This window comes from Homalodisca vitripennis, chromosome 1 (assembly GCF_021130785.1).
Source record: "Homalodisca vitripennis isolate AUS2020 chromosome 1, UT_GWSS_2.1, whole genome shotgun sequence".
In the NCBI taxonomy this organism is placed as follows: domain Eukaryota; kingdom Metazoa; phylum Arthropoda; class Insecta; order Hemiptera; family Cicadellidae; genus Homalodisca; species Homalodisca vitripennis.
The window spans coordinates 39,080,791-39,097,187 of NC_060207.1; the positions used below are offsets into that span (position 1 = coordinate 39,080,791).

At 33.9% G+C, this 16,397-nt stretch overlaps 1 protein-coding gene across 1 annotated transcript in view; it reads right to left on the reverse strand.

Annotated features, from left to right (window-relative positions):
- Positions 1–8,452: 8,452 nt before the first annotated feature.
- The window catches only part of LOC124360052, a 28,113-nt gene continuing 20,168 nt past the window's right edge, over positions 8,453–16,397 (reverse strand). The window contains exon 6 of the mRNA XM_046813311.1: positions 8,453–8,752. Within this exon, the coding sequence (XP_046669267.1) occupies positions 8,583–8,752 (170 nt within the window). The 3' untranslated portion in view covers positions 8,453–8,582. The remainder of the gene's footprint in view (positions 8,753–16,397) is intronic.

The window sequence follows — 16,397 nt, forward strand, 5'->3', positions numbered from 1 at the left end:
AAGAGTTTAGTTTTTGTTTGGTAATGTTTGTTTTTGTTGAATGTTTGTGTTTGGAGAAATGTAGGGGTAAAATACGAAAGTACAACAAAGCGAACGGGCGGCGAGACTCTGCAATCACGTTATCTACTAGGCCGCTCGACTTTGACCTCTGTCTGAGGATGGGGAGGGGTTTGCGATAAGACAATTCCTGTTTTATACTGACGAAATATTATTCTACGCTAATCTAGTAAGCAGTAGAAGCTAAATGTCAACTGTCTGAGGATGGGGAGGGGTTTGCGATAAGACAATTCCTGTTTTATATCGACGAAATATTGTTCTACGCTAATCTATTAATCAGTAGAAGCTAAATGTCAAATAACGATTCATATCTGGGTGTGGTCGGTATAATCCCAAAGTACCAATGAATCTAATAAAAGGGGCATAATAAAAATACCCTAACAACAAAAGTAATTATATAGAGAATTACAAACGTAAACAACGCAGAGCAACACGAACGTAACCTCACCCTCGACCAAACAATCCAACAGCTGCGAAGCTCAAATACGACCAAACAAACAGTCCATAAAGGAATTAACTACTTTGTTGCAAAGCAACTAATCGACTATCGATTAATCGAAATTTATCGGCAATCAGATGAACTATAAGAAAATTACAGGCGAAAAACGTGACGTACCTATATTACGGCCGTTGGCGATTTTCGGTTGAGTAGCCGACGGCCGTAATATAGGTACGTTGGCGTGCAAAGGGTTAAGGCAGAAAACGCTTGGTATTATAAAAATAGGATAAATGAATCAGACAACAAACCAAAAGAATCTTGGAATATAGTGAATAACTTTAGAGGAAACACCAGAAAAGAATTTGAAAACATGAAAATAAAAAATGACAGTGGAAGAATAAATAATCCTATTCAAATAAGCGACTACTTCATTACATTTTTTATTAACATTGCAAACAAAATTAAGGATGAACTTAAAATCAGTCAGCTAAATCATGTTTTCACACAAGTTGAAGATAGCATCACATTGGACAGCTTTAAATTGATTGATGAAAAATCAATACAGAAACTCTTTGTTAATTGCAGTCCAAAGACTTCTTCTGGGATTGGTGGCCTTTGTATGAAGGAGCTCAAATTCTGTCGGGAGGAAATAACTCGACCACTGGTGGATCTTGTCAATAAGTCAATTAGTAGCTGCACCTTCCCAAATGCCTGCAAAATTGCCAGGGTTAAGCCTCTTTTTAAGAGGGGAGGATGTTATGGATGTGTGTAACTATCGTCCAATATCACTCCTACCAGTGGCCTCAATATTCATTGAATAAACTATCTGTAACCAACTGACCAACTACCTTGAAGCAAATAAGCTTCTAGTGGAAAGACAGTATGGTTTCAGAAAATCCAAATCAACCAAACTGGCTCTGATTGACTTTGTGAATGCTTGCATGGGGGCAGCGGAGGCGGGGGAGACTATTATAGCATGTTTTACAGATCTCTCAAAAGCCTTTGCCTGTGTCAACGCCGACATTCTTATTGACAATCTTTCGGCCCTGGATGTTCCAAATTTTGCCATGGACTGGCTTGTTTCATACTTGTCAAACAGGTATCAATCAGTCGAAATTACGCACAAAACCAAATCCAAAATTAAATCCGTCCAGTCAAAGCCAGAATTGATCCTAAATGGAGTTCCACAGGGATCAATTCTAGGTCCTCTTCTCTTTTTGATTTATATTAACGATATCTCAAATCACATCCCAAAAGAAAATCTGTTTGCGGATGATACCACCCTTGTTACCAAAAGTAGGGACTGTGGAACTCTAGAATTAGAACTATTTCACGAAACCAATGAATTAGCCCAGTTTTTTTCTTAATAGCCTGAAATTGAACCCAGAGAAAACAAAATACATTTGCATTCAAACAAAACAAATGGACATTTTAAAAAAACTTTTGGACTCCATCATTGTTCATTGGTGACACGGAAGTGGATATCTATGATTCGGCTGAGCTGCTAGGGGTGGTATTGGACGATGACATGGACTGGGGTAGGCAGTTGGAAAAATGTCTAAGGGCACTTTTGTTCTTAGGTGTCTTTCTAGGCTAAACAATCAAGATCTGGTAAAAAGCGTTTACCACTGCCTTCTTGGGTCACACATTTCCTATTCAATCGTCCTCTGGGGAGGGAAAACAAAAAATAAATTTTCACTTTGCAAAAAAGGCAATCAGAGCTATGTTGGGTGTAACACCCCAAACTCACTGTAGAAATGTATTTATTGCTTTAAGCATTTTAACTGTTCCATGTATGTACATTTATGAATGCACAGTGTACATCAAATCACAAAATCTTGAATATTGTAATGATGTACACTCATACAATACTAGGCACAGAAACACTTTTGCTGTATATCATAGGCCTACTCTTTCTGAGGAAAAACTAAATTTTGCTGACAGAAAAATTTTTTGAAGCTCTGCCTATTCGTTTAAAAAAATTTTAACTGTGTGAAAAAATTCAAGACTGAGCTGAAGAACTTTTTGGTTATAAACTGCTTTTACAGTTTGGAGGATTTTTTGCCCATTGTTCAAGCTCACAACCAAAACCAATCCTGACCCTTTCCTGGGGCAGTTTCACCTGCAGAAGCCCACTACTGGGCCAACTCCTGCGGAACTACAAGTATCAAGTAAGTATCTTTACCATCGAATTATCCCCAACACCAAGGCATTACAATTTCCTCTATGGTAGAATCACATATGTTTTGTTTTCAATCTTCAACTCACTTTATTTGTGTTTTGTTTTTCGAAGATAACCTATGTGAGCTTGTCGGTTAGTCATAATATACACAAACAAGTTGTGTTATAACCTTATATGGCCGTTAGTAAATAATATAGGACATGCTAAGGATCCTAATATAGAAACATATTGAGGAACGAATAAAAAGGTGTTCTATGTTTTCAATTTTCTGTTTTTTTTTTTTTTTTTTTCATCTTTGCTCAGTATACTTAGTTCTTCTCTCCTTTTCCCCACACCAGTGAGGAGGGAGTGGCTAAAAGAAAGATAATTTTCGTTGTCTGTCCGTCTCATTTGCCCAAGCCGCTATTCCTATTCCTAATCTTAGTCTCAATCTCAAAGTACTATGTGAATAGAGGATTAGTATTTTGAGCTAAACGTGGTCAAAATTAGAAATGGTAAACAAGGGGCCAAGAGCCAATTTGCATTGTGTGAGCACATTATCTTCAAATTGACAAATATATTTATATTAATGGACAAGATTATGCTCCGTTTAATAGAAAAATAAGATAATTTTCTTAAATTACACTCAAAAAACATTGTGTTGAATATTACAAAACTAATGTACTCTATTTTGTCCTAGTTTGTTTTTTTTTAGTATAAAAAGCTCAAGCTAGTTGCGTTAATTTATAGAATGACTGATAGAAACTCCAATGCGACTTACAAGTGAATATAGTAATTATAAATAAATGTATTTGCTCTGCAATGCAATGAAGGAATATACGTTCCTATTTATTAACGCTTTATAAAGAACCGAAAGGGCCTTATTACAATCGTTTGCTATGCGCCTGTCTGCGCGATAGCTCTTATTATTAAGGTCCTGAGACTTGAAACTTGGTACACAGGTCTAATTGGTCCAAGTAAACTGCATTGATTTTAGATGAAAAAAAAAAAGAATTGTCTGTACAACTGTGCGCTACCCTTTCCGTTACGTTCTGTCGAGTCTTTCCATGCTCTGTACTTTATTCGGTTTATTTTATTCTCATATTTAGCTCAAAAACTGATATCACATACTTGATTTATCTGAAAGTTTGACATGCATTAGTTAACTTTGTCTGTTCAGAGTATAAGACACAAGTGTGTACAGTAGATTATATGATTTTCCGTAGTATTATAATTTGTTCCATTTTTACTATCAGAAAGTTAATATTTAGTATATTACTATTTTCTCTTATTGATGCAATTTTGCAATTGATTGCAAGTTTATTTATGTAATTTTGAAATAATTTATTATACCCCAGAAACGCAAAGAACTACACCCAGAAGATATTTTACCACTTCAATCTCGATAAATAGATAATATTGCACTAATTATTTATCAATTTTTCCATTATTGGGCTCCAAATTGTCGAGGTATGGTATACAGCTTTCAAATCGATTATTGATCGTGTGGGTGGTTTGCAAAGGGGAACTCTTTTTCAAGTGTCATGTGTGATATGGTTAGGCATTTCCAATAGTCTTTTATTAATTAAATTATCAGTTACCCGCGATTTCTGATGGAGCTAAAAGGTATGTCATAGGTATAATAAACACTCCTGAAAATAAGTGATGGTCACTGAAATATATTCGTGTCCCGATATTTTGGGTCAGTAAACAAGTCTAGTGAATTTTTACAAAACCCTAGAATCGACTGAGCACAACCACATCACTTTCTTTCTACTTTCTTGATAGTGACAATTGCTCTACAGAAATATCATTCTCTAAGCTGAAGCTGATTAAGAACAGATTCCGGACCTGTACGTCAGAAGACAGGCTACACTTTTTGGCCTTGTTTAATATAGAACACAACATTCTGAGACAAGTCAGCCATGAAAATATCATAAACAACTTTATTGCAGAGATTAGATGGAAACTAATCAGCAAAGTGACTGAATGAACATGATTTCCAATAATATATTTAATTTATATCTAAAGATTTATTCATAATTTCTTAATATTGAATTGTACTTTTCTTGTTTACTTACCAATGCACATTAAAGTTATGTTTTATTTTGTGGCTTATCTTTACCTAAAATAACTTGAGTTAAATATTAACAATATTAAAGTTATCTAATGCCATATTTTTCTAATCTATATTGGTAGAAACATTATGTTATTACTGATGAAGCATTAATGTTTTCAGGTTAGCCAATATAGAATATTTAGCGCAAATACCCTTAAAAATCGCCATTTTGCAACTAAATGTTCAAATATTCCCCGAGGGAGGCCCCCCGGATCCTCCTTTCATTGGAGGTATTCCATATACCACAAACCACGATCCCAGGGCCTACATTACAGGTTGGAGCCTAGGGGCTTGTATTTTTAAATCCGGCCCTGTCAAAACTTCCGATTTAAGAACAATAAATAAAACCGATTATCAAAATAAGCCATCCCGCTTTCCACTCTTTAAGTAACTGCATTAAAACTGCTGTACCATTCTCGTCCTGTTAATGTCAGGTGTGTAAGCATTCCCTGCTGTTGTGTAGACTAGAGTGAAAATGCCCATTATTATGAACTGTGAGGTAAGTTATGATGCGTTGGAAGAAAACCACATCTCAACATCTTGTTTCGTCTCATTGCTCCATGTAATATTCAAACGACTCCTAAAGGAGCATTTTCTGGAACCCTGATATATTCCAACTTGGAATGTCGCATATCAACTCTGAGGTAACTTACAGTGATTTATACTATTGAAATCTTTGTATTTAATTATGGTCCGTTATTCTAGGATAAATTCTTTGTATTCTAATAAGGACGCCATTCCAAAGCCAAGCAGGAAAAGTTACGTTTTCTGGGATTTCTGGTTTAAATTGTCATAAATGTAAGAAAACAGCACCTCCACAATTTTGTTCTGGGTTCTTTATATGGGCTTATACCAAAACTTCTCAGCTGATTTGCTGGTTATATACATATCCAATACTTAAAAAATTAAATGTGAGACTACTCTGTGGCAGCGTTATTTCGTTTTCAAAAACTCATCAAAATCAGGTTTTGTAGATTCAGAAACATCGTTAAAGATACTTAAAAAATACCACCAAGAGAGACGTCCCAAGGAATTCTAAAGACAATATAGTTTCAAGAGTCAGAATTTATATTTGTTGTAATTGAATTGTATTTTCTTTCAAATGTTATTTCTTTGGAAGTCACAATTTGTAATAAGATTAGTTTTGAATGGAGGTATAAGATAATCACCACAAAAAATCCTGAACAATTGTTGAAAATATAGGCAACAACACATACACATGAACATATGTACTGCTTATTTTAGTTTATAATATTAATTTTATTTAAAATCATTTAAGAAATGTTAATTGATATGACCTTTTGAGCTGTAGGCAAATTAGTGTCCAGTCTTTGTTACATTTTGAAGGAGCGTACTTTAATTTTGCCTAGTATAAGTACTAAGCAGATATATATCTTAGTATTCACTAGAAAAAATGAACTTGTTAAATTCCTTGTCATAGTCAACCTATACCTTTTTAGTGCTCAATTTAGTGCTTAATTATTAGTGATTGTGTTTTGTCTAAAATACTGTAATTACTAGGATGAATACAACACTGATGATTCATTACAGAATTCATCATTCAATGTATTTTTAACTCATATAAGACCAATGCTTAGATGGCTCCATGTCAAATCGAAGTTCACAGCCAACATTTGTAATAGACAATTGTAAATTTTTTTGTTACTGATTTATTGTTAATCCAAAAACCACACTACTCGACTGTGTACTGAAACATAAGCTTCATAAAATATGAAAAATATTAGTTTTTTAGCTTGGAAGTTGTTTAACCTTTATGTAATTCATAATAGCCAATAACCTAATGTAACTTTCACATAAACAGTCATTACCTCACTTCTATAAAAGGTAGAAACTTCAAAATGGTTTCATTTTGGTAACATACGAGATTTAGTTCATTATTATTATTTACGTTAAAGTCGACTGTAATAACAACAGGGATTGCTTAGTTGACAATTAATTTCTCTAGCCTTGTGATTGGATAGTCAGAGGACAATCAAGAACATTGGTGATGAGATGGGTGGGTTAGGGAAAGAGTCGGTGTAAAAACCTCCGACACACGCATCTCTGTTTTGTGGATTTAGTTTTGGTGTGATATGTCCAGTCCTAATTATTCTAGAAGTATGCATGAAGTTTTACGTAAGTAGCTCTATTATAGTCTAATTAGGATTTTAATATGGAAAATTGTTTGCCAACCAATGTTAGGTCTCTTTTACAGGAAACTATTGTATTATTTTACTCCAAAAGGGGGAATTAAGAAGATTTGGAAATTACAATATAATTAACACAAGTAAGACAGTACATGTTATTGCAAGTACTGTTCAAGTAAAGTTCTCAATTTTAATATTAGTTAAAGGTTATTAGCAATTGAATAGATATTTAGTATAAAACAGTCAAAATAATTTGAATATATCAAGAAATCAAGTTATTAGTAAATATTATTGGGTGAGATATAGTTAAATTACAGTATTAAATTTGAAGCTGTACCGTCAGTAACAGGTAGTGACAGACGTGATACAAAGAATTTTTCAGTGAATTTTTAGTTCAGTTTTATTTTTTGCTTCACTTAAAAAAAAGAAAGTACATTTTATTTTTAATTGAATTTGAAATTTTATTTTATTTGAATCTTATAAGAAAGATAACTTTTTAGTTCAGTTTTAATTTTTATGCAGAAGTCAACTTTAATTTATTTTATTTAAAACAAGAAAACCTTTTCTTGACAAAACTTTTATAACACAAGTGGTTTGTGTAAGGTATTAAATCTAAATTTGCGTAACTAGATAAAGGATCTTCATTCGATGCCAGATTTTAATTTGAAGTTCTGAAATAGTAAAAATAGTTGCAATACTTTGAAAAATAGTTTGCTTTAAAGAAAAATGTTTGAATGTATTTATATTTCAACCCTATGACTTATTTACACTACCCGTTTTATGGTTACGTAAATTGTTTATTGCAATGCATTTATGCATTAAAAATAATTTATAATATATGACCAGTGCTACTAATGTTGAATGTTTCACCCTTAACAGTTATGAAATTATATGTGGAAAAAAAGAGACAACTATACGATGTCCAATGTCTTAATATTTTCACAAACTTGTTTAAGTAATGTTTCCGTCTCTTGATATCTCCACGTTCTTCAGTTGTTCTAAGCAATTTTATTCTTTTATTAATAAATTTTTTGATCATTGTCCACTGCAGTTTATCTACATTTTTAAAAACAGACTGCTTTGTAGATGATTTTAAGTGATTTGGGGTGGAACCGTGGTATGTTGATTCAACCTGGAGAAATTTCAACAAATCGTGAGATGATTTTATATTGTCGATGGAGTGCTTGTATTTTTTCTGACAACCATCTTTCTTTTGAGATGTTTTCCATTCAATTTCTGTTTCAATTTGCTTCTTATGATTGACCAAATGATTTTCAGTGTGTTCTCTATATAAACCTTTGTTCTTCTTGAAATGCTTCGGTTGAATGGATTCTGAAAAGAAAACAATGTTAAAAAAATAACACAGTGATATATGATCAGGATAATGCCAGTATGTAGTTAGGAATATGGTTTTACATAGTCACTTTAAAGTACATAACTGATAGACAGGAATGTAATTTAAGTAGTGTTGCTATTCTACGTCTACTGCAGCTAATGATAATTTTGTCTACAAAAATGGTGGTACATAAATCATTGTCCACTGCAGTTTATCTACATTTTTAAAAACAGACTGCTTTGTAGATGATTTTAAGTGATTTGAGGTGGAACCGTGGTATGTTGATTCAACCTGGAGAAATTTCAACAAATCGTGAGATGATTTTATATTGTCGATGGAGTGCTTGTATTTTTTTTCTGACAACCATCTTTCTTTTGAGATGTTTTCCATTCCATTTCTGTTTCAATTTGCTTCTTATGTTTGACCAAATGATTTTCAGTGTGTTCTCTACATAAACCTTTGTTCCTCTTGTAATGCTTCGATTGAATGGATTCTGAAAAAAAAACAATGTTAAAAAAATAAACACAGTGATATATGATCAGGATAATGCCAGTATGTAGTTAGGAATATGGTTTTACACAGTCAAATTTTAAAGTACATAACTGATAGTACATGTAATTTAAGTAGTGTTGCTATTCTGCGTCTACTGCAGCTAATGATAATTTGTCAACAAAAATGGTGGTACATAAATTACTGATCACTAAAAAATTTTATGGTCTTAATTTCTACATGAAAAAATGTATTAAAGATAAGAAATTACTGTATTAAAAAAAAAAAATGATAATTCACAGTTTTATATATACTAGCATTTGCCTGCTACTTTGCACGCAAATTTCCTGTTGAAAAACAGTACACTATATTCACACTTCTTATCACATTATACACATTCCTGAAATAATTGATAGTCGTTCCTTCGTGAGCCTCTTGGGCGCATTATGCAGGTATGTACCCATATTTCCTGCCTCTATCTTTCATGGTTTTTGCTAGGTGTTGATAAGTTAATCAGTACAATTAATTAATTTATGGATGAATCTAACTAATTAGGTTATAAAGAATCAAATTTGGTCTGTTAAAATTAATTTTTTGTCTAAGATATTTCCAGTATTATTGTGGATTTTGCCTTGTGTTCCGATCAAGAAAATGTATCAACAAAAACCAATTTTGATCATAAAGCAACTTCTTTCGGCTCTTTTCATTTACCTTCGATCAATTCAAATTCAATTACCTTATGTGCAAATATTCACAGCTTTGTATAATGAGGTGGTTTTTATAACAGCGTTTAATAGTATTTTCACTGCATTAGATATTTTATTGATCATTGGTGCAATTTAAATTTAATGTTAGGCAATAACTTCTTCTATGCAATCTGCATTACACTACTGATCAAGCACTTTATAATAATAATTTTTTAAATTTTAAATGTAAACAAATGTTTCTGCCTCTTTGATGAACTTCAGCTGAAAGTTTTAAACTATGGCTTTCCTCAGCCAAGTCTCAAATATTTCAAGAAAATAATTGTGTATGCAACATTTCGACTGGTGTGAAACGGAAGACTTTGATTTTAGTTACTTACAACAACGCCCATGTAAGCTTAAAAACTAATAAAACAGATGCTTGTCAATCTTTGTTTGACTCATAATTTGTGTAGTCATATAAATATGGCTTTTGTAATAATATATGTACTTTTCTATTTAAAAATATTTTATCATGGCTAAGTGTGGTTTGAAATTTTTAGCTGGCCACTCCTACTGGCCAGATTTGCTTTACATTTAAAGAAACAATACCACTTATCGTTTTATATTCTTAGTTAATTTAAGAGAACAAAAAAGCATAAAGAGGGCAAAAATCCAGGTTTTAGCATGAGAATATAGATAGGTTAGATAACTTTAACATATTGTTAGGAAGGATATTCCTCTCTTCATAAAATAATGTGTTCTTTTTTCATTTTTGTATTTAAAGTTAAACACCATTTAAAAAATGAATACTAACGTAACTGCTTGCATATGAAACAATGTATCTTTTACTATTTTGTATCATATATTAAGAGGGAAACAAAGAATACTGAGTGACACACATAATAAAAAATATGTCAAACAATAATGTTTAAAAAGTAATGTCTTTAACAAATATAGTACGAGGGTCTTCCAGAAAGTAAAGAACGTTTTGTTATAAGTCAATAGAAAACAAAAGATAAGAGCATGAAAATTTATTTATAAATACTTATAAACTTACTCTATTTTTCTACAAAATCGCCGGAACTGTCAAGGCACTTGTTGTAGCGTGGCACCAGTTTTTCTATACCGACATTATAGAATGAAGCCGCCAAGGAATGAAGCCACGTTTTTACTCCTTCTTTGAGGTCTTCGTCACCCAAAAAGTTTTTTCCGCCTAAAAAACACTTTCAACTTTGGAAACAAGTGATAGTCACTCGGAGCCAGATCTGGACTATACGGAGGGTATCCGAAGATTTGCCATTTGAAAGAATTGAGTTCTGCTTTGGTTCGTGCACTGCAATGAGACCGAGCATTGTCGTGGATCAGCACCACTTTCGACGACAGCATTCTGCGTCGTTTGTTCTGAATAGGGCGGCGAAGCCGATGCAAGGTCTCGATGTAGGCCTCTGAGTTGATTGTTTCGCCTCTCGGCATGAACTCCACATGGATTAGGCCTTTTCGGTTCCAAAAAACTGTTGCCATCAATTTCCTGGTGTTCAAATTTGGTTTTTCTTTCCTGTTTTTTGTTGGTGAATTCGAGTGATGCCATTCCATTGACTGGAGCTTTGTTTCCGGGGTTCGATAGGAAACCCAAGTTTCGTCACCCGTTACGATGCGGTCAAGAAACGCATCACCTTCTTCGTCATACTGAGTCAAAAACTCAAGAGCTGCTACCATCCGTTTAGTCTTGTGGACATCAGTAAGAATCTTAGGCACCCAACGAGCACACATTTTCTGATAACCAAGACGTTCAGTCACTATTTCGTGCAAAAGCGACCTTGAAATTTGTGGAAAAAATTCCACTAGACCACTCAAAGTGAAACGACGGTTTTGTTGAATTTTTCCATCAACTTTCGCTGCCAACTCGTCAGTAACGAGTGACGGCCTTCCACATCGTTCCTCGTCGTGCACATTAGTTCGACCTTCCTTAAATTGAATGCACCATTTTCTCACTGATGACTCGTTCATCGCATTGTCACCGTAAACTGCCTTAATTTGCCTATAAATTTCAATAGGTCGAACATTCTGTGCATTCAGAAACCGTATCACACTACGCAGTTCACACTTGGCGGGATTTTCAATTAACGCCGCCATTTTAAACTTTCACAGGAGACGCAAACGTGACCTCACGGTACCGCTACTCAGCTCACACTGAGGCAGAAGGTGTGGCTAACGAATAAGCTATCTACCGCGGTGGTGGGGGAACTGCGCCGCCCGTGATGCGCAATCGTTCTTTACTTTCTGGAAGACCCTCGTAGAATACCTAACAATAACAAGAACAAAACTTATTAAGTAATAACAATACTAACAATTTGTATAGTAACAATAAGACGTGCAAGTATGTACATTATTTCATAAATAATAAAACTATCACAACCATAACAATAGAACAGTGTAAAACAGTTACAATATTATCTTATAAATAAAAATAAAATCATTCAATGTGTTATTAAGCACTAATCTTGAGAAAGGCTGGACCAAATTGGTTAACTTTTTTTTTAAATATGCATTGAAATCTGAGAAAGGTTTTGATAAAGTGAAAAACAGGAAGAGTTTTTTGGAATATTTAAGAACTTGGGAGAAGAATTAAAATTTTTATGACACATAATAAAAAGTTAACTGACACTAAAAAACCATTGACACTTTCAGCTAAAGTTCACCAAGAAACATTTTTACACAAAAATTTTAGAAAATATTAAATATACAGTGCTTGATAAGTCGTGCAATGTAGATAGCAAGGACAAAATTACTATCTAATTTGTACTACTGATTGCACAAGTGACGAATTTAAACCATGTAATGCATTATACATACTATTTCATCTCTGTTATAAAATCTACCTTAATGAACAAAGCTGTGAATGTTTGTTTGCACATAAGGGTATCTGAAACTGGCTGGCTCCCTTGAGATTGGATTTGGCATTTTCAGTGTGCTTTAAGGATAAACAAGGGGATGGACAAAAACAAGCTTCAGTGAGCCATTCTTTCTCAGACTACAATCCAAAAAACAAGACTGCTATCACGCAAAACTTATTACAAATTTCTTAACTCATTATATTGACAAAACTTATTATATTTTGTAATGTTGAATGGCCTTAGTTTCAATGAATTTTCACTATGCAACTTATACCGGAAGCAGAACACAGGCTATGGAAGCAAGTGTTTTTCGACCAAAGTAGTCTTTGTAAGCTTACGTATACATGCATTTTCTTTATCGGGATAAAAAATCAAAATCAATTATAGCACCAGAAATATTTCAGGTCAGAAGTAGACACTTTTTAATATAAGGTGATATTCAAGATTTACATATAATATATTTTCTTAGCGTAACAACGCAAACTTAAATGTAAAACCGTAAATAAATTAGACAGAAAGTGAATTTAAACAGTCTGAACGTTTTTAACGCAGTAACTTTTCAGTCGCACATGGGTATATTTTCTTCATCATTATGAAAAGTCAAATTCAACCTTATGACACTAGAGATATCTTAGACAGGACGTAGGTTACATAAACCGAAAGTAGATGTTTTTTTTGATCAAAGTAGGTCTTCAAAACCTACATATGTATTTATTTTCTTTATCAGGGCAAGAAGGCAAACTCACCATATATACTGTATATAAGGCAAACCCAGATACACAATTACCAATGCAATTAAGTTTTTGAATAGGACTGTGAAGCACATAACTGGTGGAATGTTAAAAGGAATACATTTGAGTAAGTCAGGACAGTCAATACAAATTTACCAGAAGCCTTCTCAAGAAAAGAGCATGTGCCAGATTTCTTATAGAGTTGAGAGAGATCAGTTTCAGATTTGCTGCTACATCCTCTCTCTATAAGAACGTTAAAGTTGTTGTATACAAATTTAGATCCAACAACACGAACAAACCTTCTCTGTATCCTCTCCAATTGTTGAATAATGGCCAGCCTGGTAAAGAGAGCATACTACTCTGACATACTCAATAATATCACATCTCTAAGGTGTATCATTCCAAGATCCCTGATAATCACAGATTAGTGCCATTTAAAGTATAATTCAAGACAAATGGGTCAATATTATGGGAAAAAAGTAATGGTGGCACATTTTCTAGGATTTATCTTCATTGAGATGGATATGCAACATTGCTCCACTCTGAATAATTTCTGTTGAAGGTTATCACAGTCCAATTGATTTCGCACAACGCTGTAAACCTTGATGTTATCAGCAAAAAGCAAGCATTCTATGTCGACAACATTCAACATGTCATTAATAATATAAATAGACTTAAGAACATCTAGAAAAAATTCATTATCCATCAGTTTATTGAAAAGTAGGGTAAGCTGAGGGGCAAGAATAGAATGGCAAAACCTTAGTAAACAAGGTGATATTGTACCAGGCCCAACTCCCTTATGAGGCCCCAAGAAAGCAAGAGGCTTGCGCTTTACATCCTCATTCAACCAGTGGAGAATGGGAGTTCAACAGCAATTGCTGGGTAAGCAACCTCCATAGGAAGAAGAGTGTCAACGATAAGAACTACAAGACAAGCTTCTGTACAGAAGAGATCAAGAAGGACTCCTCTTTTATTAACATATGTATTTTAACTGCTGGAGTTGGTAGGAAGGTGCCATATCCAAAATTACTTGGGCCGCTCTAATGTGTGCCACTGATTCAGGATCTTACCAAATCGTTTTAGGCAAATTGAAATCCCCAAGCAAGAGAGTATTCTTAACACGTTCACTGCTGACATTGAAATTCATTATTGTGCAAATGCTGAAATATTTTATTTTATTTTTGGATGTTTATTATTTCTTAATTTATTATGTACATGTTCACGAAATGTTTTATTCAAAAAATTAGCAATATAATGTAAAAAATAATAAATGACGCCGCTTGGCGTCATCAGCATATGGCATATGGTTTTGATGGGATATGCTGATGACGCCAAGTGGCGTCGTTTCTTGTTTTTACGAAACTAACTCGAATTATAATATAAGTATGGATAAATGTATTGGGTACTTACCTTGTATCCATAGTTTTTTATTCTTTACAAAATATAATATTCACAACAAGTTTATATTTATACTATTACATTGACACTTTTATACTTTTACTTGTGGTAATTTATAAAACAGTCACCCAGACATAGGCCAGGTTTACTGTCAGCACGCCTCACATTGATATATTTGTGTCTTTACGAATACCTTTTACTGTAACACATTACACAACGTTTTTTCGTAGCCTTCTTCGTTTATCTCCCATTGGGAGCTTTGTCGGTTGGTGTTCAGAAATATTTTGGCATATTACGGGGTAATGGCTGGTTGTCTGCGGCATTCAAAAGATTCCTTATTATGTCAAGTCTGAAATGTCAACAATGTCATTTTATCTCCAATATTGTTTTGACGAAACAGTAAAAAAGCATTAAAAACTGCCATTTGTAAATGTGCACAAATACCTTTTTGTACCAGCGGATTGTTTTTCTTTCTGCTGGATAATAACTAAGCATCTGATCCTGCCTATCTATGCCGCTCATATACTTGTTGTATTCTATTATTGGGAAGAGGCTTTTGTTTTTCTACTCCTCCTTTATTCACTGACACGTTCATCTCATTTTCAAATTGGCTGGATATATATAGAACGTTTCTCTTATCCTTCCATTTTCCAACTACAACTCCTTCATGATATTTTACACATGTTTCACCCTTCTTGAGTTTAGCTTGAACAACTTCTACTGGATTTTGTTGCCTATCTACACGCAGAGTCCCTGTTATGTACGTTCTTTGTTGTAACAACTGTTTAGTCAAATTGACACTGTTATATAAAAATTATCTGCATAAACTGAATGGCCTGCGTTCAGACGTTCTCTTAGTAGATGCAGTACTACTTTTTCAGTGTGTCCCACACCACCTAACTCATCCAAAGCTCCAGAATATATTACAGAACTTCATTGTAAGTCCATTAGGTTGACAAAGAGATAAAACTTTATACCGTATTTTGTGTTTTTTGTTTTTTTATATATTGTATAAAGACTAGGCGACAACGCCACAGGATCATCGACTCATCAATGGACAGTTCTCTTTTTGGTGCATAAATGTTAAGCATTTTGTTATTGAAATGGTCTATCAGGGGCCTAACTTTCTGTAGTCGATCAGTACTATCTTGATCTACTTTGGCAAAGTGAAGGCAACGTAAAATACCCATAAACCGATCACGTGACATGTGTTTCCCAAAACAAGTTTGGAACAGTTCATCTCTTTTCCAATAACTCTCTAGTCTTGGCAATTTTTTACTATTCCTGTATGTAGAAATAGGCCCAAAAAATACCTTTAGCTCTTGGATATTTAGGTCTCGCCAGTAACTCATGCGTGAGTGTTGTGCATGGGAACTAGAAAGAAATACTTCTTCTGCGTATATATTAGTTTCCCTAACAATTGATTGCAGCATAACGTCATCTAAAAATTAATGTCAAATAATCCATAGGCTTATTATTACCCGGTATTGGAACCTTAAGACCAGTAGGTTGGTTAAATATAAAAGTTTTCAAAGCAGGATTGTCATTCCATACTAACTGAGGTAAATCAGCTCTTCTCCTACCTTTGTGTAGTTTGGACTGCACTGGTAATGGCAATGGGAGCAACCGTAGCTGGAACAGTAGGTGATGGAAGCGTATGAACTGATCCATCCTGTTCATCTTCCTGGGGTGTCATTACCACAGCTATCTAAATCCCAATCACTTTCCCCGGGAATATAACTGTCACCACTACTCAGTGCTTCAGATTCCGTGAGTCAGAATTCAACTCGCGGTCAATTTCACTGATTGTCATATCTTGGGTTTCACGAGAGGTACTCGGCATATTATAACTCATTATAACATATATTTATTTACGCACTGATAATTTAAACTCAAAACGAACACTTAAACTAATAAGTATAACTTATTACACGAGTAAT